General features: G+C 38.7%; 1 protein-coding gene across 2 annotated transcripts; it reads left to right on the top strand.

Annotated features, from left to right (window-relative positions):
* Positions 1-954: 954 nt before the first annotated feature.
* Positions 955-26,201, top strand: ctdsp1 (CTD (carboxy-terminal domain, RNA polymerase II, polypeptide A) small phosphatase 1). 2 transcript variants are annotated; one of them, XM_026912551.3, is made up of 7 exons: positions 955-1,262; positions 15,042-15,196; positions 19,979-20,080; positions 21,929-21,985; positions 23,777-23,869; positions 24,776-24,961; positions 25,081-26,201. In XM_026912551.3, the coding sequence occupies exons 1-7, from the start codon at positions 1,190-1,192 to the stop codon at positions 25,207-25,209; spliced, it is 795 nt and encodes a 264-aa protein (XP_026768352.1). In that variant the 5' UTR covers positions 955-1,189; the 3' UTR covers positions 25,210-26,201. The 2 variants fall into 2 exon arrangements, with proteins under 2 accessions (XP_026768352.1, XP_026768350.3); XM_026912549.3 differs by lacking the exons at positions 955-1,262; positions 15,042-15,196 and adding an exon at positions 15,212-19,060.
* Positions 26,202-26,244: the final 43 nt, after the last annotated feature.

Raw genomic sequence — 26,244 nt, 5'->3', positions numbered from 1 at the left:
CTGCCGCTGCTCTAAAGTTTACGAAGCGTTCGGACTTTGTGGACTCTCCCTATTCTTCATTCTGCGGCGGTTTCAAGGCGCCCCGCTCGCTCCCGCTCCCGCCAGCGGAAAGTTCGCAAGAAACTTTTTACACCTGAAAACTCGGGGCTTAAAGTGAATAAACACACACTGGCGCACATAGTGAGCGTTCAGAGATGTGTTTTGTATAGGTATTAGTTTTAGTTATCGCTTGCCGTCCTTGAAAGGACCGGGGAGAGTGAAGTGAAAAAGCGCATCCTCTACGGCGAGGCCGAGAGAGCTTTTAAACTTTGTTTTGCGTGGTAGACTCTGCAGAATTTAAAGGGGCAACGCCTCTATATCCTCCATTCACATTAACATAGAGTTTACATACAAACTCACAGGACTGTTTTGTTTTCAAATCACTTTAGACCAATATTTAATTTTTATTATATGTTTAATATATGATTATTTAATGTTTAATATATGATTATTTATCTGGATCACATTCTAAAACTTTTACACTGCCTAACTAGTTTTAACAGATTTAACTTACTTTATATTTTCACCAAGTTTTTAGGCTGTGTTTAATTTGTTTATTAAACAAATGTGTATCTAAGCTTAATTAATGTTATTTTTTTTCACATTTTAGCCACAAATTGCATAAAAACCTCATGTAATATAATATATTTGGTTATCACTTCAACTGGTAATGTTATATTTTATTTAGGATATATAATTTTGTTTTACACAACTGAACACAGCTTGAAAATAAACAGGAACCTCAACTTTTATGTTTTTCTTCTTTCTTCCTTCCTTTTTAAAATGATTCATTCAAAGCTATAATAATATGTAAATGAGGGCCCATGTGAGCGTTATTCACTGTTGCCCCTTTAAGACGTCGGGCGCCTTGAAACCGACGAGTTCCATGTTTGTATCTTGAAATTGAGAGCAGAGCCGAACTCCATGTTGTAACAAAGTTGCCACTAAGAAACGAAACTTATTTTAAACTAGTATTTTTCTTTTTCTTTTTTTGCTTTATTCCAGACAGAAAGGAACCGTCTCCATCTGTGCGCATGATGCATTTCCTGAAGTGCTGTTAGGATTTGTGGGACGCTTAGTGTGGGGAATTTTGTCAGTTGTGTGTTTAGAAGTTCAGAAAGTGCAGAAGTGCGGGATTTTGCGGAGCTTCATGGACGCGCCGTCATCCATCATCACGCAAGTGAGTCGGGATGAAGAGCCAAGCGCTCCTCTGCGGGACAAAGGTGAGAAAGTCAACAAGTCCAAACTGGCAATAAGTTTTCTGATCGAAGTGTGTGGTGGATCACATGGCCGGGCCGGAAAGCTGTGTGTGTGTGTGTGTGTGTGTGTGTACACTCATATCTGTACTACTTATACATACATACATACATACATACATAGTGCACATTGTATATGTTTTTATATAAACAGCTTGTATGTACACTTGTATAGAAAAATATATAAGCTTAATAAATTATATAATAAATACGAACACAATATATAAGCTTAGTAAATTGTATGCTAAATACAAAGACAATACATATATATATGTTGATTGATTGTACACATTGGTACACTGTATGGTCAAAAGTTTATGGACACCTGACCATCACACCCACATGTGCTTGTTGAACATCTTTTTCCAGATTTAGTCTAATAAACTCCACTCATCTGTGAAGGCTTTACACTAGATTGTGGAGTGTGCCTGTGTGGATTTGTGTTCATTCAGCCACGAGAGCGTTAGTGAGGTCAGGCACTCATGTTGGGTGACGAGACCTGGTGCACAGTCAGCATTACAGTTCATCCCAAAGGTGTTCATTGGGTATGAGGTCGGGGCTCTGTACAGGACGCTCGAGTTCTTCCACTCCAACGTTGGCACACCATGTCTTCATGGAGCTCGCTTTGTGCACAGGTTCATTGTCATGCTGGAACAGGTTTGGGCTTCTTAGTTCCAGTGAAGGGAAATTGTAATGCTACAGCATACAAAGACATTCTATACAGTTGTGTGCTTCCAACTTTGTGGTAACATTTTGGAAAAGGGTCACATATGGTTGAGATGGTCAGGTGTCCACAAACCTTTGGTCATGAAGGCTAAATACAGTATATACATATATACACACTTTCCCCAGTGGGCACTTTATTAGGTACCATCTACTCATCCATCAACCTAAAGACCACTGCTGAGCAGATATTATGTAATTGGTGGTCTATTCTCAACACAGCACTGAGAATGTTTAAAACGTACAGTAAAGCTCCTGGGCCTGATGCTCTTGTACAAGTGGAACACGCACACTAATGTTAGTGCCACTGCTGTGCTGAGAATGTGGTATCTTCTGGTGGTCACTTTCCATTGATGGATGAGTAGGTGGTGTCTAATAAAGTGTCCCCTGAGATTAAGGATACAACTCATTGAGCTTATATACTTCCGTATACTAATTGGAAACCATCGTGACCACCGTAGCCTCAGATTCCTGTTCTTGGCTGACAGGAGTAGAACCTGATGTGGGCTTCTGCTGTTGTAGTCCATCTCCCTCAAAGTGCAATGTGTTGTGCATTCTGAGATGCTTTTCAGCTCACCACGGTTGTAAAGAGTGATTGTTTGAGTTACTATATCCTTCTTGGCAGCTCGAACCAACCTGGCCGTTCCCCTCTGACCTCTCTCATCATCATTTCTGCAGAACTGCTGCTCCCCTGGATGTTTTCGTTGTTGTTGTTGTTGTTTTTCACACTGTTCTGTGTAAAGTCTAGGGACTGTTATGGATGAAAATCCCAGGAACTCAGCAGTTTCTGAAATACTCAAACCAGCCCATCTGGCATCAACAGCCATGCCTCGTTTAACGTCACTGACTTCGCATTTTTTCCGCATTCTGATGTTTGGTGTGAAAACATTCGAAACTGACTTTACCTTTCCAATTATAAGCTTGAAATGGAAGTTCTTATCAGAATTGCTGATAGCTGAAGGATGCAGCTGTTTGATTGGTGTTATGGGTCTACTGTAGGGGTCACTGCTCCTGGTAGGGCCAGCACCGTTTCGTTATCCTCTTTAAATTAACTTGATTCAATAAATTACCAGGTCTGGTATGTGTTTCACAGCAGGGACGATACAAAACTGCACAAGCCCTTCAGGAGCCAAATCAACGCCTTTTGGTCTACTGTACAGCGTACACAATGCAGCAAGTTTGTTTATTATTTGTTGACTTTGGAGAAGTTGGGATCTGATATAAAGCGTGGAGCGTGAGTTTGAAAACATTCACATCCTATTAGTTTTGTAGGAGGTAGTTTATGATGTACTGTTTAGTTAATTAGCAACTTAGCAGGAAATGTGTAGGTAAGCAATAAAGCACAATGTGGCTTGCTGCTATGGGAAAATATTCATTGACAGGGTTGTGTGATGCAGCCTGACACAAAGGAGAGTTACTGTTACCACTCGAAAGGTGATTATTTTCCAATAACAGCCTGTCCGGAAGTGTTTTATTCTTCTTATACCACCGATAATATTTTATTGAAGAATGATGCCTTATAATTTTTATCCCTTTATTGTTACGTTTAATGTAGTGTAACGGCCATGAAACAAATTTCTTATGTTAAAACAGCTAAATGTTCCCACACCAGCCTCTCTTTTTCTGCCCTCTGTCTTAAGACTTTCCTGTGGCAGGAAACTTAATGTCACAGCATTATCTCTGACACTGGAGACGCCTTACAAAAAATGCTAAATAATAAATCAACACCTTCTGACTAATCAGAATCAAAAATTCAACAGCGCTGTGGTATACAGTAATTTTGTGTCAATGTTAGTACTGGCTGAAAGTACTGAAAGGTTGAGGTGTTTGTCTTACATTGCACCTTCATCGTTTATCTACGTGTCAATTTTTGCTTGTTTTCTTTCGGAGCAAGCCCATATGTGGTGTGTTTTAATGGACAGAATTTTATCTGCGAGTGGAATGATCAGTGTTACACTGTGTGGTCCAGAAGCTTTACTTCATTTGTTGTTTAGAGTATATTGTTGGCTTGACTTGATACTTTCTCCCCAATTTAAAGCCTCATCCATCTTAGTCATTTGATGCACAAAGTTCTCTACTGCTAGACCGGTCCTGGAGGAAGGATCATGGGCCATGTCAGTGTGTACTAAATCTGTGCTGCCATTTAATTGTTTACTGCAGGTCAAAGGCTGGACATCATGTGATGCACTGTCACTTTCTGCAGCTCGATGGCTAAAATGGCAGGATGTCCCATGTGCAACGTTTGTGAACAAAAAAAAGGTTTCCTTGCATGTGCTTGATCACATTGTCTGTGGCGTCGTCGTGTAAATGTGAGGTTCTCCTTATCGCCTCTGTGCTCAAGGCTAGTATCTGTGAAGTAAACAGTGTGCTGGAATGCTTTAAAGTGCTCTAAACATCCTCTAGTAAATGGTTAACTCTTTCCTACTGTTTTCTGTTATGTTTTGGTAAAGCTTGTGAGAGCATAGGTAGAAATATTGTCAGTCTTCTTCGAGAAGGGTGTTTTATCTGAAAGCGAGATTTAGTAGCTTCATTCTGGTAATGCATGCATTAGGTTTTAACACGTTTTGACATTTAGGTTTGGCACTTTTTGGATTATGGATTACTTTGCAGTCGTTATGTACGTATTACATAATGCTCATTGGCAGACATAAACCTTTGCTACTTGGCAACAATGTTAGCCTCATTGCTCTAATGCTTCCCTAAATAAGCTAACCATGAATGCATAAGTGGAATGTATTGCTTGATAGACCATTTTTATTCTTGGGGAAGTCATAAACTTTTAGATTTTTTAATTATTTATTTAACCCTTAGGGCATTAATAAATAGAAACGACAAAATTTGAGTATAGAAACGATATAACTACATAACTACAGTGTATATATTTTACTACATTTACATTTATTTATCTGGCAAAAGCTTTTCTGTGACTTATAAATGATGTCTAACGTAACAACATAGCTGTGCATTAGAGGGTTAACTGTTTTGCTCAAAAGCCCAGCAGTGGCTCTTGGGCAAGTCCTGAGATTTGACCTTCTGTTCACCAGCACAACACTTCAACTAATAATGTACCAGCTACAGTGTTTCCTAAAACTTTTTGTGTCTTTTTTTAGGGCAGGGCAATATGTATATAATAACAATATCATAATACGGGGTGTCCGAGAATTCAGGAACCAGTGGGAGTTAAATTACGTATACATGATTTGTTTTTATATTTATTTTTTTTCTTACTACAGGTGAAAAATGGCATTAACACCGGATGAAGGGGTAGACGTAGTGCTCCGTGGTACACTCATTGGTTTCTGATTTTTTTCGACATCCTGTATATTATGTCACAATACACTTTTCTCAGATATCACAGGCATATTATCAGTATTTTTTTATAACAATTACAAACTCTGATTGAAAGCAGCAGATTAGATGTTAAAAAATTTCCCTCCTTTTTTTAGTGTTAAAGAATTTATTTTTGTTCATTTTAAAAGCATCATTACACTCAGTCTAGTTCACAGGGTTTTAATGAAGCACTGCTGTTTTGCCAGTAGTTGGTTTCCAAAACTATATATTGTGATGCAATGATATTTCTGCACTATCACCCATCCTTAGTTTTTTTTTAAGGTGTCTAATGTATGTGGCTCAGATCTTAAAGGGTTTCCAAAACTTACTACTACTAATAATAATAGTAACAGACACAGATTATTTGTGCTTAAAATTTAGATGTTTTTTCTGTAACATTTGATGTGAGAATTATAACGTGGATTGTTGTTCTGAATGAATTTCACACTTTAGAAGTTTTTCCCTTTGACAGGTAATTTTTAATATCATTTTATATGTATATGTAGTTTGTACTGAAAACGAGCAGGCAGCACAGTGCTGCAGCGCGTAGCATTGCCACCTCACAGCTCCAGGGTCCCCGGGCTTGGGTAACTGCCTGTGTAGAGTTTCAAATGTTCTCCCTGGGTCTGTGTGGGTTTCCTCTGGGTTCTGCAGTTTCCTCCCACCTCCCAAAAATATTCTAGTAGGCGGACTGGCTACATTAATTTGCCACTAGATGTGAATTGATTGTGTGAGTGTATGTGTGCATGGTGCCCTGCGATGGACTTCCATATTCCCACTTCATACCCAGGTTTCCCAGGATAGGCTCCGGATCCACCGTGACCCTGACCAAAATTAAACACTTACTGATAAATTTCTTCACAGTAAACTTTTCTGAGACATCAGAACTTCAGTAACAGATCAACAAGTAGCAGATTGGACTAGAAAATATATGTTTGTTAAAAAAAGTTTAGTGGATGGTAAATAAAAGTTTAGTTGAATACATAGAGCTCTGTTAGCAAACCTAAATATTATAACTATATTATATATTGTTAAAGATATTGAAATATTATATAATTTTTTTTCTATAATACCCATCACTACACTGGATGCAAAAAAAAAAAAAAGACACGTCTCATGTTTGACCCATGCACTGCACAATCTACGACGCAGTCTGTATGAGTTTCTGCCAAATGAATAAATGTTGAATGTAAACGTGGTCATTTATGCTAAGTATGTTATTTTTGCTGGCATAAAAGGTTGTACTCTGTTGTTTTGCCATTGATATAAAAAGCTAGGCTAATACACCCTTACTAAAAATGTTTGGTAAATCTCGAAAGCGTTTCAGAGCAGCTGCTTGCAGTACAGCTTAAGTACAGTGTGTTCTGGTGATTGATAGTGCTGCGTTTTAAGAGTGGTGACCTGTAGGGCGTCTCACGCTGGTTCAACTCCATTCTGGGGTGAACAGGATGGCTGACAAACCTCTCAGCTTGTTTTTGTGACCGCTGTTTTTTTTTTTTTTTTTTTTTTTTTTTTTTCCCCGGCTAGCACTTGTTTTTCCTGCTCATTTTCTGTGGAAATGACTCCAAAGCCCCTATCTTCCTGGCGGAATTGTGGCGGGCCTAAACCTGGCTGCTTTTGCACTTCCTAATTTTTTGGTGTGAAAATACAAAAGTGTTTATGTGGAATATGTGAACCCATGGCAAGAAGAAGAGATCAGGCTTGGCCATGATGGCTTTGTATCTGTTTTTTCTCCTATAGAAACTGATACCAACGTCCTTTCACCACAAATTTCTGTTATTTCCTTAGGTGTGTTGACATGAACGCTTGTTTTTTTGAATATTTTTTGCCTCCATGAAAATATCGGGGGCCATGTGACTCTGCTGCCGTGTCAGTATCTAACAGGAAACAGCATGTTTATTAGAACTGTACATACCCAGTAGCACAATTTGCTATTCTTTCTCTGTGCGCAGTGAATGTTGCAGAACAAGGTGAGTGTAAATGAGTCTAAATAAAAGAGACAGTACGTGCATTGCATGGCACAGTTATGCAGAAAGTAGTCTTTATCATTCCCTAAGGTTTCAGACATATTAGTTACATTTCATATGCGTTGATTTAAAACATGTCTCTCAGACTACTGAAAAGTTTTCCACACATATCTGTCAGAAAACTGCTTAAATCTCAGGTCTGCTACAGATTTCACAGTGGTGTGAGGTTTATTCATAGACGTTTACGTGTTTCCGCGAGTCCTGGTTCTGGTGTATTTTTACACCAGACAGTACAATGGTTTCCCTGCTCTAACACACCTGAGACAACTCATTATGTATTTATCAAGGCCTTCATCAGGTTAAATGGGTGTGTTAGTGCAAGCAAAACACAAATGTTGCCTTACACGGTGAAAGATTGGGAAAACATCAGATTATCAAAGAAAAAAATTATAAGATTCAGTCAGAAAATTAAATTGTAAATGGGTTGCACTAAAAATGTGATTAAAATCCTGATCTCAATTTGTTTCTCAATGCAATTTGACTTAAAAACAGCATGACTTCTGCAGCATTTGCAGAAAAAGAGTGCCACTATTCCCCCTAATTCACCGTGACCAATGAGCGCAGAGATTGTACTACATGACCTCACACACTAACCAGAAGTGCTGGAAGTCTCCAGAAAGAAAGGGGACAAACAACCTTGGAAAGCTGTGAGTGGATTTGAAAATGACTAAGAAGCCCACTTAGTGAGAAGAAACAAATATTTCTTAAACAAATGGGTAATATTATGTACTAAATATTCAATTACTGATTACTAAACAAATAACTAGTAAATGTAGGAAATTAGTGAATGTGGCGAGTGATAAGGCTGCACTTGCAGTTGTGTTCAGAACTTGCCAGTGACGCATTTGTATGTGTTTATCAAGACTGATTTTCACCCTCATGTGGCTTATCAGTAGCTTTTGACAGAAGAACAGAAACATTTCCACAGCTAATTGTTTAACCAGCCTTTAATATTGCTGGTGTAGTGCTGCGCTGGAGTTACGAGGGTGTAATATAGCTAACAAGTAATGGAAACCAGTGTCGCATGATAATAATTTTTAAAAATCCCAGCTCTTTGAACCTTTGAGCACGGCTCTAAACTATCAGCTGCTCAGCTTTTTTGCCTGGAGAGGATTCTGGCAGATGCTAAATGTGCCTGGAAGACGAATAAATGTAACAAAAAGTGGAGATGGAGAGAAACATTTATTGACGATTATTAGAATTGGACTTGTCAGAACTGGACCTGTATCTGTCTTTGTTATCTGTCAAGGGACAATTGAACTTGAGTTGTGCACAGAAATCTGGCCCGCAGAGTGTTATGAGTGTTCGTTTGTAAGAAATGCCGCAGGGAGCACCTGGCATTGCTGGTGGAACCTCCCCCTCAGCTCACCTGTAAAAAAAAAATGCTCCTCTGCTTTAATAAAGGAAATGAGACACTCTTACACTGTTTCAAAAATGCATCAAAATATATCCAGGAAATTCTGTCCTCGGCTGTCATGCACTTATCATTGCCCTGTCTGCTTCTTTCTCTGAACGTCTGATAAACATACCTCTGTCCCCCAGAGTGTCTTATCTCAGAGCAGCATCGCTCTCCAGCCTGCTTGTCTGCACTTGCTGGCGTGTTCCTAAGAATGTTTGGATATTTAGTATTATGAAAAAATACTGCGGCGCTTTCATAATCTGAACCTAGCGAAAAATCAGGAAATATATTATCAGCAGATCTTTATATGCTGACTACAAGCCAGAACACTCCCTCAAGCTAAAATAATACTTGTGAAAACTGATAGTGAAAAATGAACAGTTGCACCATAATGGGAAAGGATTGTTGACTATTCTGCTGGTGTATGTGTGTGTTTAGTAGAGCTGAACAATATGATGATAAGGATATTGTGATAAATTATGCCACTGTATATTTTTCTGAGATATCGCGAGTATCTCAATATCTTTTTATTTGTTTGTTTGTTTGAAGATAGCAGATTAGATGCTAGTTTCATAACGTTTTATATCTAAACATGTTTACATTTTACAGATTATAAAAATGCCCAACTTGGTTTATATAATGCTCTTTTTTTAGTACTACAGTTTTGGCAGTTTGTTAGCAAACCTACGTATCACGATTTGATATTTTTGTCATATCGGCCTTACCTAGTGATTAAGTAAAATTCTGTTCTGCATACTTAGATTAGAAGTGCCTGTGCACACACACATGTCCAAAAAACAAAACGTTTTCAGCTAGAGCAGTGTCGGATAACTTGCGTCATCAGCTCTGGCTTCTACCCTGGGACCACCCTCTCAGCTCTTGATGGAAAACCTGTGGAATTCCACGTTACGTAACAGTGGGAAAGACACACGCTGAAGAATCAGTGCCTTTCTTTTTCCTGGCTGCCAGGACTGAGTAGGCTTCACTCCAGCATTGACCATCTAGATCCGGCCACCCAGTCACCTAGAACGTTTAAAGGCTTGTATAACTCTGTCATAATCTCTTTTATGACCTGGGTTCTGAGCTGAAAGACACTCCAGGAAATGTATTGGCTGCTTGCTTGTACTTGTGTTTTAACATGGATGATGTGTTACTGGCTGATGATTACTTAGTTCAAGCTTTCAGTGTGACCCTTCAAAACTGTGTCAAGACATTGTCCAGCACCATTCCAGCATTGGGTCCAAACACCTGTTCTTCATTTTCTTATTGCATAGTTAATGGTGTACTGCTGAAAGGCCTGGCCAAGAATAGTCTGTCTGACTGACTGGCTCTCCCTTGTTTTAATGGACGTCAGACTGTGCAGACAGTGCCATCTGGGGACCATTCATTGACAAAATATTTTGTTTGTCAATGTCCTTTTTTCCCTAAGGTATCAACTGTTTGTTTGTTTTTTTCATTGTCAATTGTAAATACTGTGTAACTGATTTTATAAAAATCTCCTGCTGCTACTTTGCTAGCTAAGTGTTCCTCACAGATGTTTTATGAATGGAGCCCAGCTGAATGGGATTTGTTAAAACTTACCTTTAAATTAAACCATTAACTTCAGCTCCATATAGTGATTGATTAAAACAAGTTTTAGAAAGTCAGTATGTACTACAGACCATAGCGAGGGAGTGTGTTTACTCTTAAAAAAAAAAAAAAACAGATTTTGGGAATAATTTGTTGAGTTTTAATGCATGTAAGTAATATGATAACTTGGAAACTCTGGGTCCACATGAGACAGACAATAACTGGATTTCACTGAAGAAAAGGGACATGACTTACTCTTCGAACTCTTTCTTTTTTTGGAAGCAGCATAATGCTGTTCTTCTTTGAAAGGTTGTCTCTATGGTGTTAAATATGTCTAGGGCAGCTCTTCTCTATTTGGTTATGTTTGCTAACATAATAAAATGGCATAATAAAATATAACAGATTAATGGTATATATATGCTGAATAACCCAGTTACTTGCTTGCAATCTTATTCCGATTTTTAAAAAAATCTGGTTTAGGATATCATCGCATGCTGTAGATGTACACATGAATAATCTGAAAGCTGCCAAATTCAAATAATGACTGGAAACGTAAAGTTGATTTTTATGGTCAGCAAGTTGGACCAAGGCTGGTTCATTCAGGAAAAGCAAAGCTAGCGGACATTATTAATTGCTTAAAATGATGTAAAAGTCTGAAGGTTATAATTTGACATATCATATCATATCATTTTAACCAGGATTTAGGTTTAGAGCATTTACATTCTAGAATTCCAGTAAGTGATCTTCTAAGCCTGAAATGGTTAGTATATTAATACCAAATGTAGCAATAAATGACTAGTTATTAATTCATGTTAGATGCTTCCTGATATATCCGAGTCATTTTGCCCACTCTGAAAGCAATTAACAGATATTTTTAGAAAATGAAAACATTAGCAGTTATGAATGATTAGCTGGCTTAAAACTTAGCAGTGAAAGGTTCTCTTCAAAATCATATTTCTTATTTCTCAAGGATTTAGTTAAGCATATAAATGTAAAAGTGTGAGCCATGTTCACATCTTTACAGTGTTACATGTTTGACTCATGTAGAGAAGGCTGTATTGCATTACCCCAATATCTTGTAACATTTAGCAAAATTTGTGATTATCTGCAAGCCTGTCAACAAAAATAAATGATACAGATTGCAGCTGTGCTCACCGACACTGTGTTTTTTTTGTTTTTTTTTTTTTGTGGGATTTTAGTGCATGTGTGCATGGCATTGTGGGTAATTTGGGCAGTTTGCAGCCTTGTCTGCTCTGTACCTGCCTTGTTGTGTGAAATGCGATACAGTGGAGGCTGCGCACACAGAGCCAGCTCTTACTTCACTTCCTGTTCCTATTTTGGTTTGGCTGGGCCCCGCTGCACAGCACAGGATTATGGGCCGGCAAAATGGCTGCATTCCAGCGGCACGGTCTGTAAGAGGGAGAGAGATGGTGAGCAAGAGGAGCTTTAGTGGGGCCTCCAGAGGGATTCTTTTTGCACATAGAGTTCCAGTTGAGCTGTGAAACTCTATTTAGGACATGCTGTCATTGTCTTGAGCTTCTTTTCTGGCCTTTGTGCTGTTATGGAATGAATCGATCTGACCTAATTTAGAAGGGTTTTGGGTTTTTGTAGTATCGTGTTTACATTAACTATTAATTTATTGTATAGTAGTTTTATTATCGTTAATAGTTATTGAGTATTAACTGTTAACAACTGTTTATTTTGATAATTATAAAAGATATACTGATAATTAAATAATTTACAAATTGAAGTAAACATGTGCTTTGGATTCCTTATGTAACTTTTTTCTCTTGATTAGTTTAAAGTAGAATTAAATTTGAGGTTTTGGTCAATTTAGACAGAAATGTTTTATAAAGTTGATGTCTTTATAAAGCTTATATTTTATACATAATAATAATAATAATAATTTGTGACAAACTCTCAAATTGCTTAATGTATAAAAGATTAAAAAGTTGAACAGAGTATTTATGTTTAGGTTATATAAAATAAAGCACACTGATGGAATGAAATAAACTTAGGGTTAGGGTTAGGGTTAGGGTTAATCTCTGAAAATTACCACACAACAATAAAATACATCAGATAAAACTTTTTATCTTCATTTTATTTATTTATTTATTGCTTACATGACCATGGTTGAAAGTATTTGTGCTATGCCATATGCCTGCAAAGCTGGATTAAAATGGTGTGGCAACGCAGCTGAGCCTGCTACCCCTGTTACTCCCAGCCGCTGGCGTGAAACAAGTTGTTAGATTGTAAAAGGGGATCACATCACAGTCATTAGATCAGATGTTCAGTGGTCTCTAACTGCAATGGATTAGCAGTGGATAGACTTTTAAAAATGTCTCAGATCAGATACCTGTAATTGGGTACTGTATACAGTTCGCACTAAGACAGATTGACCTGGGTGGAGCGGCACTGCCTTCAGAAAAAATGAAAACCTGCAACCTCATTAGCAGCATTCAGTACACTGTCTAACGCAGGATCACAGCATGACACACATTCACATAGAACTGCAAAATGTGTATAAAGCTCAGTGTATTTTGTCTTCAATTTATGCGTATGGAATTGTTTTATGTCATTTTTTTATTTACAGGTCTAGTTTGGCTTGGTACAGCCTAAGCATTGTGGTGAAATCAGTTTTGTTGAGTGTATTTGCACAAGAAAAACATTTGGCTAGTTTGAGTTAGACACACAACAAAGTTTTTTGTTTTGTGTCTCCGTTTATGGCCTGAACAGAGTGTGCTATATATATATGGAGAGTGCCATCATTGACTACTGTCAGCAGCTGCCTGTCTGTTGCTATTTAAAGCTCTGATATGTAACATCAGAAGAGTCAACATAGAGAGGAGCCTGATGTTTCCTCACCAGGTTCCTTCTCAGGTCTCTTCCTTCACTCATGTCTTACCGTTACTGTCCATTCATGGTGGCCAGGATTCCAATCAACACTGCCATGTTGTCCTACAACCTATAATAAGGTCTGCCAGGTTCTTGATGGAAGACATTTGATGTGTTCTTTGGAGAGACAGTAAAAGACCATTCACACTTGGAGATCTCATGCACTTTTATGGAGACGGCCACCCAACCTAACCCCTCCAATCCAGGGTTGAATCAGGTCAAGGTTTATAATGTGGGTCATGTCATAAGGGGTGATAGAACAGGGGTGTATTGTATTTATGTTTAAACCAAATATATATGTGTGTGTGTGTGTGTGTGGGTGTGTGTGTATGTATATATGTATATACATATATGTATACACATATGTATATATACACATATGTGTGTGTGTGTGTGTGTGTGTGTGCATATATATATATATATATATATATATATGTTTTGCAAATGTTACCCCCAATGAAATAGCTGTCTTGTACAAATGAGCCTAGTTGAATTTTGACCGGCAGGCTAATCTTTCATGCTGACAGGACCTCTTCCATCTTGGTTGCAGTTGACAAGATTTTGTGCTGCCAAAGGCCAGCACTCGTCACCGTTCGCCTGCCTTACATGCTGTTCCTCCAGAGCCAGACATAGGTTGCTAATTGCAAGGATTCCCCGTAATGTCTCGCTATTCACTGAACCCTGTGTTCATTTGCTTTACTTGCTGACAAATATCCGGCTTATTAGCAAATAGTGCTGAGGTATGTGAGATAAACTTGGCCCGGTGTGAGTGACTAAGATGAAATATGTTGTTATTGTGGGAATGCAGGGAGTGGAGGGAATACCGCATGTGTTTAGGATCCTGTGGGTGTGGTGAACATATGTTTTCAATTAATGACTGCTGTCTATGGCAAAATCTCAAGGCAACTGTTCACCATTTTGATTTTAAAAAAAGTATAATAGCTTGCACTTAAGACTTTGATATTTCTGCAGAAGTATTTATCATACATTTTTGCATATGCAGGATGTGATTATGTGGCTTCACAATTATGAGTAAGATTACATTGTTAATATTCTGACTATTTCTTTTTACCACAACACAAAACAAAATTTGACAGCACAAAACCAGACACACAAAGTCAAACACAACAACACAAATGCAGGAGATTTTGTCTTTATATAGTTTGTGTTTGTGTCCTCGAGAAAAATTGACAACAGCCAGTTGCATTCTTTGTTTTTTTCCTTGTTTTGTAGAATCAGTGTGTATTTAAAGGTAATCATGGCTTGATGGTTTACAGTTTAGTGACGTGAACTGGGCCAAGTATGGTGATCCATACTCGGAATTTGTGCTCTGCATTTAACCCAAGCAAGACTTTGTATTTTTTGGAAAGGTTGCCTTTGTAGTTTATCTCCACGGTCGTGGAAATATGATTGTCATCTTCTCTAATTACAGCGAGGAAATGTATATGTTGGGAGAAAAAATTTTATTGTTGTTTTTCTAGATTTTGTTGTGTTGAATTTGTTTTTTGTTTTGTTTGCAGATGTGCTTTTGCATTTGTATCGTCGAATTTGGTTTTGTTTTTCAATTTTTTTTTATTGTGATAGTTTTGTAGTGTCTCTTGGCCATAGTAGCAATAGAAAGTTACAGTTCACTCCAAAGAAATGATTTTGAATCATGCTACGGTTAACTTTTGAAGTGGCCTTTTGAGTTTGTTCTTTCTGTGCTTACAGAATTTATCTCATGTAACATGTAAGTAAATACCTGTTTCCAGGATTGATGCTGATATTTTTTTTTTGTTTGTTTTTTTTTTTGTTTTTGTCCAGGTGCTCCAGTGCATGTGGCGTCAAACTCAAAGAAGCCCCGCAACCGTGGCTTTTTCCACAGCCTCTTCTGCTGCCTGTGTCATGATGAAACAGATCAGCTGCCTGTCAATAACAATGCACCACTCCTGGTGGAAGAGAATGGAACCATCTCAAAAGTAAGGCATGGTCAGAGATTTCTTAAAGGTTTTAATCAAAAGTGGCTTCCTTGCCCCAGTCTATCAGTGTGTCTGATCAAGAGCCACAAGTTTCTGAAGTGTCAGTGAAGAAACCGAAGCCCGGTTTTTGCTTTGCACAACCCTTTTCCTGTTTACATCATAATTCTCAGTGGCCAGTGACCAAATATCATGCTGGTGGTCATCAGTCATATTGGCATTCACTAAATCACTGTTGTTTCCATTGCCTAACCAAAGATTATATCCTATTTACCCCATTTAATCTATATAAGTTAAATGGAATGTGTCTGTATAATTTGTAAAACAGCAGTAGAATGTAACCGATATGTTGGTGTGTCTTGGCATAATACAAAGCTGCCCATGACTCAATTAAACCCCATTCTTGGAAAACAACATGCCAGTTAGTAACTAGTAGCAGATCAGGTGGTCAAGACGCTGCTGGGTGTCCGTTTCAGATTTATGCCTTACTTCAGCTTTTAATAGTGATTTGATATTCTAGGAGTTATTTGTCACATCTCTGAAGCCCCCCAAAATAAATCTGTAGGTCTCCTGAAGGCGGGCTGAAGCACAGGCAAGATTTGGAGGTGTCGCTCTGATCTGCCTGTCATGTCAATGTGTGCACTACTGCTGATGTCCCAGGCAGCCTGCAGGCTCAACAAACTTACAAACTCCCACGAGTTTCCTCTGCAGGCAGACGTAGCCGACCCACGTCTGCCCTCTCGGCTCTGCACATTTTGCAGGGCAAGTGAACCTGTTGCAGAATGTCTGGAGTGTTTTATGGCTTCTGAGCTGTGCAACTTATGCAAGGACACCAAATCACTTGTGGAGAGCAATATCACCAAATACTTGGAGTCGTCTGCCTTTTTTAGGAGAGCGCACACTGAAGCTAATATGCCAGCTGAACTCTGTTTTGACCCTTCAGACGTCTTACAGCAGGACTGTCCTACAAAGGAGAGTAAGTCTTTGGAAATTGCAACAGAATCGAGCATGATCTCTGCAGAACAGAAAACATCTGCTGATTTTACAGTGCACCAAACTATTTCTGGACTAATGCAGCCTGATGAAGATTATACTGAAAATGGACAGCTCAGTGGAGAATTAACAGAGCAAGACAAACTGGATTGTTCTGAGAGCAGTAGTCTGTCTGAATTCGACTTGGAGCACAGTGAGTCTTTTTCAATAAGCAGTGATTTTGTCCACTTAATTGAAAACAATGAATGCTCCGAATATAGAATGGAGTCTAACATTAGTGACCAAACTGTAATGGAAGAACAAGAGCCAGAGGCATTTCCCTTATTTCAGGCCATGCCTGATCTTTGTATGTATTATGAACAGGTAGATTCTGAAATCCAAGAGCTGGTTTTATCAGACCATGAAGTGCTTTATAAGCATGAAACTGAATCTGAACACCCTTCAGAAGTGGACAGTAGTGAGGAAGGGTCTGAAGAAATCAGTGTTTCGGATTTGTATGAGCAATACAGCGAACAAGATCAAAATGCTGTATTTGAACTGGATAAAGAACCATGCAGATCCCTTGAACAATGTGAGCTTAACAATCAAAACATGCCCTGTGAATGCCATGCCACACATTTTGAATCCTCTGAAATGAGCCAGGCCTCTAAAGAAAGCATGCCAGCTGGACTCTCTGGGTCCCTTGAGCAACAACCACCTGCTGGACAAATAGAAAACACATACGACAGCGTGTTAACCGCAAAAAACAGTCAAGGATCCTGCACAGACTCATTTGAGAGATCTGTTCAAAGTGAGCTCTCCGATGACTTTGCTGAACAGACTTTGGAGCAGAATCAGAGCTTTGAATATTACACTGAGCAAGATTATAGCCAGATGTCTTTAAATGAAATTGAGTGTGCTAACACACTAGAACAATGCTCAAGTTGTGGAAAATACTTTGAGAAATGTGAAATTCCTGAACAGTGTGAGCCCACTGAGCCTGCTCAGAATTCTGAAGACTCACAACAAAGCGAATCTTTTGAAAACTCCCTTGAATTGTGTGAGACCTTTGGAACACAGTGCTCTGTGTTTCACACCTCTGAACTCCCTAGAGAAAACCCTCCTATAGAATGTAACACAAATGACGTTAGAAAGCGGCCAGAGTGTGATATGATGTTTATCAGATCAATGGAAACCTTTGAGGCTCGTTGGCTCTCACAGTTTCTTGCTGTTGACTGCCACCAAAATAATACCTTTGAACAGCAGGAAGTTGAGGACCTCAATGTTGCAATCATTGAGCCAAGTGATGAATTACTCCCCTGTGACAGTAATGCTGAAGGTGAACCTGTAATTGAACCCCTGTATACCTCCAGTGAGCAGAGGACGCTTTGTAGAGAGTGTGAAATGAGAGAAAGAGAACAGTTAAAATATGACATGCCCTCTGAACTGTTTGAACTTTGTGACGTTAAGGCTGGAACATTTGACCTTGAATATGATGTAAGCAAAGCTGGAGAGTCGGTTGTGAAAGAAGCGTCAATAGATGAAGGTAGTGAAGAGGAATATGCTGACTGTATTGATAGTAAAAGCCAAGACAGTACTGAAACAGATGAGTCATTTAAAAGTTTTATCGATGAGCCCGAGGAGATCTATCCTGTTCAGATCGATGATGGCAAATCTTTACATGATCTCCCTGAGGAAGATGAGTGTTGTACTAGATACAGACAGGAGTCACATGAGGTCACTGATGGCCTTGGGGATACCCATGATCCATATACACATGATGGAGTAGAAGCACATGAAAATACTCAGGAGTTTTGCTCTGAACCAGAAACTTTAAGAAAAGAAATTAAAACATATGCAGAGGTACTTTGCTCTGGACTATGCAAAGAAACAGTTCAAAGCCCAAAACTCTGCCTTGAACATGCAGTGCCCATTGTTGAGGAAGATTATGGACCTAATGATGAAGATACCACAGCTCATGTTGTGGAACACCAGGACTCTGAAGTCTTCTATAAAGATGAAAAGATTGTTGAATCTCATGGGGAAATGATTGTGCTGGACCCCTCTGAGAGTGCAGGTGACATTTATGGACTTCCCGTTGTGGAAGAAAGCATTTACAAGAGAGATGCCTCAGATCCCTGTTCTATTCAGAGCACATGTCATGAACAAGTAATCTCTGGCCTTGAAATGTATGCTGAAGATAACAGCATTACAGAAAGTGAAGTCTCTGAAAAGTTTACCGAGGGTTCCAGACCTGTAGAAAAGGAAGTTAAACACGACCTCGTTTCTGAGACAGGACCGGATAAAAGTGAAAGTGCAAATAAAAATGAAGCATGCTGCTCTAACCTGACTGATGATGCCCAAATAAAAGAAGAAAATGAGTTGGAAGTTATAGATGAAACGGAGGGATTTCATGGACCTTGCTGTGGCGAGATAGAAACGTGTGAAGACGTAGACACCTTTCTGTTCACCTCTGAAGAGGTTGTAGCTGATGTTGAAAAACACAGTGAGTTAAATAAAAGTGAAGATCCCCAGAATGGCGCCCATGACTTACTGATTATGCAAAAGGCCATCGAGCTGCAATCAGACAAAGATCCTCTCAAAGATCCAGAGCCACCAGCGTGTTGTAGTATTTCATTAGATCTAACAGAAACAACAGAGCAAAAGGATGATTCTCCACCTCAAAGTAAGTGCAGCGAAAAACAGGATGAAATAATACATCAAGTTTTGCAAATTAAAACGACCGAGCACAGTGAGCCAGACGACTTTTTTAAGCTAGCTGGTGAAAACACAACATCTGAACAGATCGAAGCTTCCGAGGACACGGAGGCATCCGACGATGAGGATTACCCCGAGTTCTGCGAATGTGAATTCTGTGTGCAGTCTATAGAGCAGGTACAGTGTTTTGAGTCCCATGTGCTACTGTAAAGGAGGCAGTGCGTGCTGAGCGCAACTTGTTTGTAGCTGGCATTATTAAGTATTTCAAAGCATGACCTGTAATTTTTGATGTTGTAAATGCATGGGTTTTGCCTGCAGAGTGGTATGACGAAAGTGTGTGTTTGGCTTGTGCTTGAGGTTTTATTTGATCTGTTCAAAGTGTCTGTTCAACAGTGCTAGAATTTTAAATGTGTGATGAGCTTAGGTGAGAACGATGGCAACAAAAATTAAATATGGCAAGGAGCAGCAAAAATAAAAGAAGCCCCATCCTGTGTTAGGGCTCTTATTCCATGCCATGTGTCTTGTTATTTAAGTCTGGAGCTTTGAAAGATTTGATTTAGTGGCCCCTCCTCAGCACACTAATGAACTCTGACATTTTTGAGTGACTGTTTGCAGCTGGGTTTTCTGTATACATGTGTATTATATTCTCCGTTAGGAAGAGAGAGTGTTTCAGTCATAAGCCCTATGTGCCTTTGGCACTTTTTGATCAAGAATCAGCTGGCCTGCAGAAGTGTAATCGCACCCAAGCAGCACACAGTCACACGATCTTGGGTGAAGAATGAAACCAGTCAAAGAGCTTCCTTATGCCGCCTCGTTGTCCCTCGCTTAAATAACCTGGCTTATTCACCCATAAAACCAGATATCTTTTCCCTTTTTTATTGCTCAGACCTGCTGTATTTTGTCTATAAAATACAATGATGACCTAACACTTAACTCTAAAATGTTCAACTTAACTGCTGTTTAACAATTTAAACCTGATTTCTATTATTTGCTTGTACTTCATGCTTACAATGCTCATGAAAAAGTGTGAAATTGGTTCATTCGATAGTGGGTGTCTAATAAAACTATTAATTTACCTCAACTATCTGTCCACAGGTGCCAGCCAAGCCACTTCTTCCCCAGATAAAGTCTAAAGATGTAGGAAAGATTTGCGTAGTGATTGATCTGGATGAGACGCTAGTGCACAGTTCATTTAAGGTAAGCTAAATGTTATTTGCCTATAGCCACTTTTTCACTGTTAGCACATGAGCACAAGACAGCATGACACCTGTACAGCATGGTCGAGTGAGCATGTGCGTAGAATTGTTATGAGGTCCGATGTCAGATATCTCAGCTTCAACGTTTATCAAACTCAACTCCGTCATTAAGGAGTTTCATAGGATTACGTGATGGATATGTCTGTACAAATAAGATTTACTATGTAATCGGAAAATATGTGTAAGGAAGGTGTTCACTTGTCAAGCAACACAACTTCTTCCTGCAATGCATCATCTTGAGTTTGACGGCCAGGGACACAGTGTCAAGCACATATCAAAAATGACTACGGTCCCAAGTGTAGACACGGTTCTGGTCAAGTAACGGTCACATGTTCGTTTCCATGCTGCTCATTTACTGGAAGAGTGCAATAATATACTTGAATGAAGGTCAAAGTGTTACTTGATCTGTCATAAATTTTTAAAGTATTATGAATCATCTTATTAAAAAATAATTGGAACTGGAGTTATTATTATTATCATCTTGTTAGTGTGATATTTGCTATTTAGTTTAATTCACAAATAAATAGCTGTATGCTATAGAACCAATTTTATGATTCTTTTATTTATCATATGATTTTATGAAGGTTTTAATTAAATATTGTCTTTCTCTGCTCTGTATTAAAATGATTGGTAGCTCCAGCTGCATTATTCAGAACATCAGTATGCGTTTGTGTTCCCTAACACCTGGCTAAAACGAGTCTTAAATCATATATACATTTATTATTTCATTCTAACTTCTTTACTCCTATGTATTCCTTTCTTTTTATTTCCTAATCGTCACTTTGTACCATTTTGTATAAAACATTGTGTCAATAGAGGTTTAAGTGGGAGAGATTCAGAAAAACCTTGTGTTTTTTTTTTTTTTCCTGCTGAGTTAAATTGCATTACATCAGTGAGCAGGTATGTGAGGCCTTTAATGAAAAACAGGCTGAAGTGTTCTTTTCTGTGGTGTGGTGTTAATGATGACACTGTAGAATTGTGTCACTGTTGACAGTTAGGACTGTTAGTAATGCCACTTCCTTTATTTTAGGTCTCTCTGTTACCTCTGTAAGAGAATGTTTGTTTTGCAGTGGATTCGTCTTGGACTGATATTTAATGCTTGTTGTTGAATTGTGGTTTGGCTGTGCAATTTTTTCACTTACTGTTATGACTGACTAGCTAAATGTTACTTCACAGTCTGTAAATGCAGCTCATGGTGGCCTACTCCTCACTAGCACATACTGCTGATTTACTGAACTATTTAAGATGTTTTGTAAGGTTTTATACATCTCAGTGGTTGAGGTTTTAGGGGTACGTGTTTTTCAGAATGACTGAAGACCTAAGCTGCGCAGCAGTGTTCTCACGTGCAGCTAAATATAACTAACACACACACACACAAACACACACACACACACACACACACAGAAGGCATCATAGCGTGGTACAACCATGGTACACTGCAGATAAATGCTGCGATTCGTTGAGTTTCATTATGATGTACACAGATTGTTGATAAGTAAATCTTACTGTAATGTAAAGGGCATGAAAACTACTTGCCTGATCTTGTGCTTCAAAAACATTTTCAGTGAGTGATTATAAGAAAACGATTATCTATCTGTCTGTCTGTCTAATCTCAAACTGTCTTCTCTATCTAGCTAATTGATCTATTTAGTTGGCTAATCTGTCTATCAATCGATTCCTTTGTCTTATCACTTATCGTATCTAAATTATTTTTTTTCTGTCTAATCTATCTATCTCTTTATTTGCTTCCTGAACTAACTGGGCTGTCTTCTGTTTTTGCCTTTAATAGCCGGTGAACAATGCTGATTTTATCATTCCGGTGGAAATTGATGGGTCTGTACACCAGGTGAGAACCTTAACATATCATTTTTGTACCAGTTGCATTTTATGTTCTTTTTTCTCATTAAATGTTAATTTTTGTAAATACTGAATAAAACATCTCTGAACTCACAGTTTCTCATAACATTCCACTGTTTTTTTTTTTAATTTTTTGGTGGTTTTGTTAGCAATCCTCAGCAAAAGCAAATATCAAGACCTTGGAATTATAAGGTTCTAGCATATCATTCTGTGATTTTAAGATATACAGTTTTAACCCTCTATAAAGTCAAAGCTGATACCTCTTAAAAATACTTTGTCAGTATTTTGGTGTAAAAATGTCCCACAACTTCAGTGGCATGTAAATTAACATTTAACTAATTTTTTTTGGCCAGAAAACTCAGAACCTTAATTCAAAGGAGTCAATATTGTGATGAATATAGTGTATCATAAAGATGTCTTCAAGTATCGTTATACAATATTTTTTTACCATATTGTCTCTCTATTGGTTCATTTCTATTTGAACAGTGAGGTAAAAACATAGGATCCTATTTTCATGTTGGCAGAAAGACCATCATTCAAAACTCCAACATATTGGTGCATTATTATTGTAACATGCATAGTGTACATCTTAACATATATTTTCTTTATTGTATACTTTGCATATTGGGTTTGTGCAACAAAATAGGTGTTCACTGAGAGGTGGGAGGTGGGATTTTTATTAAAAAAAAAAAAAAAAAGAATTAGCAGCTCTGTTTAAGAAACTGTCAGTGATCTGATAATTCTGTGATTCCACAATCAGGCTATAACAAAATGTGCCTTGTAAATGTTCAACAATCATTATGTCACGGAATAAAGTGCTTAATAATCATATTGTATGGAAACAGATGGATTATAGGTTGGATTATATAGGTATACAGACAACTAGGGAAAGTTAAAATCTCATTATACTTATTCATAATAGTGTTTAGTGCAGCTGCTTAATAGGTATGAAACAAGCAATAGAATTAAATGAGAAGATACTAAGCATGCCAGGCAGTATATATTTCAGTTATCCCAACCACTTGGAATAAAAAATGCACTTGTGAATAAGTGTACAAGTGTCATTCTTGTTAAGTGCATACTCTTCACACATCAGATACAGTATCGTTTTTAATAGCATCATGCCATACAGTAGTGCAGAACACCTCAGCCATGTGTTTTACTGTGTTATTGTAAGGTATCTAACACCAGTGTGCTACCTGACAGCTTCATGGCCTTCTCCGTTGATGGCTGTGAGCAGCGGAGGACTATTTCTGTACCCTGATGAAATAGCACAAGCATGAGTGGCTACACCAGAACCCACCGCACTTTTATCTGTGTCCAGACTCATCCCTATGCTCCAGGTCCTGGCAGTGTGACATCCCAGGGCCCCTTTTAAGGACCAATCCAGCCCCAGTCTGGAAGACACTTAGCGGCTTTGGCCTGATTCAAGTAATCCAGGATAGGCTTGTGATGTCGGGAAAGCCTATTCAGGATCACTTGGTTCAGGAACATGACCACCAGCTTCAGAAATAAATTTGGCTGACCCTACTGTAAATCGAACCATTTTATGAGAAATCATAAATGTAGATATTTTCTGATGGTGCTATAAATTGGATCTTGTGCCAGAGTTTTTATTTGCTAATCTGTCATGTGTAGTTATTGTGTTACATTCTATACTCCAGTGACTTGATTCAGTGCCAGATTTTTTAATGCTTGCTATGAAATTCAGACTTCAGTAATGGTCAATTCTGGAAGGCAGTAATGTCTCATACGTGTTCTGTTTCCCCTGTTTCCCCAGGTTTATGTACTGAAGCGACCTCATGTTGATGAGTTCCTAAAGCGGATGGGCGAATTATTTGAGTGTGTGTTGTTCACTGCAAGCTTAGCCAAGGTAAGGGCTTTATGCTGAAAATCTTGCATATAACAGCAGGAGTGGACAAATCATAAATTTATTTGCGAGCCCACCAGGCAAGTAATAGTTCCAGTGTGCTGCCCAGTCCCATGTTTCAGTTACCCGGAAACCTAAATGAGTAGGCTAAAAAGTGGTAGCTAACATAATGAAATGGCAAATCTTGAGTTAGTTAGTTAACTACATTAATACAGACTAAGGGGAAGGCGTGAATATATGGTGATGTAACCTTAGGACATGAGTTGAGGGGTTCTATCTTTGCATTGATTGTAAAAAATTACTCGACTCTGACTAGCATCTTTATTTTCCATAGATATGGAAAACCACCATGAAATGCATTTAATTTAAACATAGCTACATATCAAATAAAAACTGGCTTTGCTGATTGCAATAAGGTTACTGTGTGTTTGGAGTTTCGCATGTTCTTCCTGTGTCCATGTGGGTTTACTCCGGGTTCTCCAGTTTATCTCACTGTCTAAAAATGTGCAGTTAGGCAGTTTGGCTGCGCTAAATTGCCCCTAGGTGTGAATGAGTGTGGGAATGTGAGTGTGAATGGGTGCCCTAAGATGGACTCCTCCAGGGTGAATTCTCCTGCCTCGCACCCAGTGTTACTCAGACTGGCTCTGGATCCAACGTTAGCCTGACCATGATAAAGTGGGTACTGATGATGAATGAATGAATAAAGTAAATAAGGAGGGTTTTTTGCTTTTTCTGGTTGTTGAACCTACCTGTCTGCCAGGCAATTACAAAATAAAAACTAATAGCCCAGACATAAAATCTGTTTGTTCCAGTAGCCCAGGCTACTGATTTGTCCATCCCGGAACAGTATTCTCTGTTTAAAAAATCATATTGATTCTAGTTTTTTTTCTGCTTGTTCTTTGTGTGCAGTATGCAGATCCCGTGTCAGACCTGCTGGATAAGTGGGGGGCCTTTCGCTGCCGTCTCTTTCGAGAATCCTGCGTGTTTCATCGTGGAAACTATGTCAAGGACCTAAGCCGCCTGGGCAGGGACCTCAACAAAGTCATCATCGTGGATAACTCACCAGCGTCATACATCTTCCACCCAGACAATGCTGTATGTCTCTGTATATCTATATACAGTGTATTTTTCTTGTGTGCATGCATACTTACTCGTTCTTGTCATGGTTAAGCTTTCTTTAACACCACCCCATGCTGTTACTTGACTGTATCCAGGTACCCGTAGCCTCTTGGTTTGACGACATGTCCGACACAGAGCTGCTGGATTTGATCCCGTTCTTCGAGAGACTGAGTAAAGTGGATGACGTGTACGCTGTGCTCAAACAGCAGAGGACTAGCAGCTAGCGTGATCGATGGGGCAGCTTTCACCACGGGGCCAGGGAGGCTGGCGGGGTTCAGAGCGCCACTTCCCTGCTACATGGGATATGCCGCCAGCTCGCTCCTCATCACCTACCCAGAATTCCATTTGCAGGAGGTTTGACAGAGAAGCATAAAGTTGATGGAAAACTGGTATGGCTAGAACAATGGAACTGTGAAGGACTGCTTTATCTCTCTCACACACACACACATGAAAAAAGAAATTTATCAGTTTTTAACACTTGAATATGTGTTATTTCTTTTTTGTAACTTTTTTTTTCTTCACTTTAAAGGTAAGGTAGAGGGAAGCCCTGTTTAAACTGATTATCACTGATTTTAGATTGAGAAATGTTTTTCTCAAAGACAATACAATAGCTTATTAAATTACTTTTACTAAAGGTTGGTGCCAACATTTTGGCAAGTAGCCTCATGTTTCAAAGGTTTGACATTCAGTAAGTGCGTTTTAGAGATGTTCGGAGCGGATGGGTTTTTCTGGGAGGAACTCGGAGAACCAGAATTTCTCCCCAGGCATTAATGGGAGCCAAGGGAACTTGAAGATTCATTCCAAAACAGGGTGGGGAAAGAGCCAGACTCTGAGCTGTCACCATGCAGATGTGCATTGTAAAGTGAAAGCAGTTTTATTGCGTAACTTTAAAGCATTATACTTTTGTTCTGTCTGGTTGTTTGTATGAGTGTAAGAGTTGTGAGATGCTCTTATAGACTGATCAGATATCAAAGTGTCTTTCTCTTTTGGTTGGTCTTAAGTATGAAAAGAAAATCATGTGTAGTGCACCAAAGATTAATCCATTTTAATCCAAATTCTCAAATTACAGAATGGTCACATTATGTATTAAAAACTCCAAAAGACTGAGAACATTAACGTTTTTTATTTAAAGAAAAAAAGTGTTTTATTTTTACACATTGAAGACCCCTGCTTGCTTTCATGAAGATGATCTGCGTCAATAAATTCCTCACTGGAATCTGCAGTTTGTGTAAAGTGTGTTTGTGTGTAAGTTGCTATGC

The sequence above is a fragment of the Pangasianodon hypophthalmus genome, chromosome 5 (genome assembly GCF_027358585.1).
Source record: "Pangasianodon hypophthalmus isolate fPanHyp1 chromosome 5, fPanHyp1.pri, whole genome shotgun sequence".
Lineage (NCBI taxonomy): Eukaryota > Metazoa > Chordata > Actinopteri > Siluriformes > Pangasiidae > Pangasianodon > Pangasianodon hypophthalmus.
The sequence above is the reverse complement of the archived record's forward strand: the minus strand, read 5'-3'. Positions and strand labels throughout refer to the sequence as shown.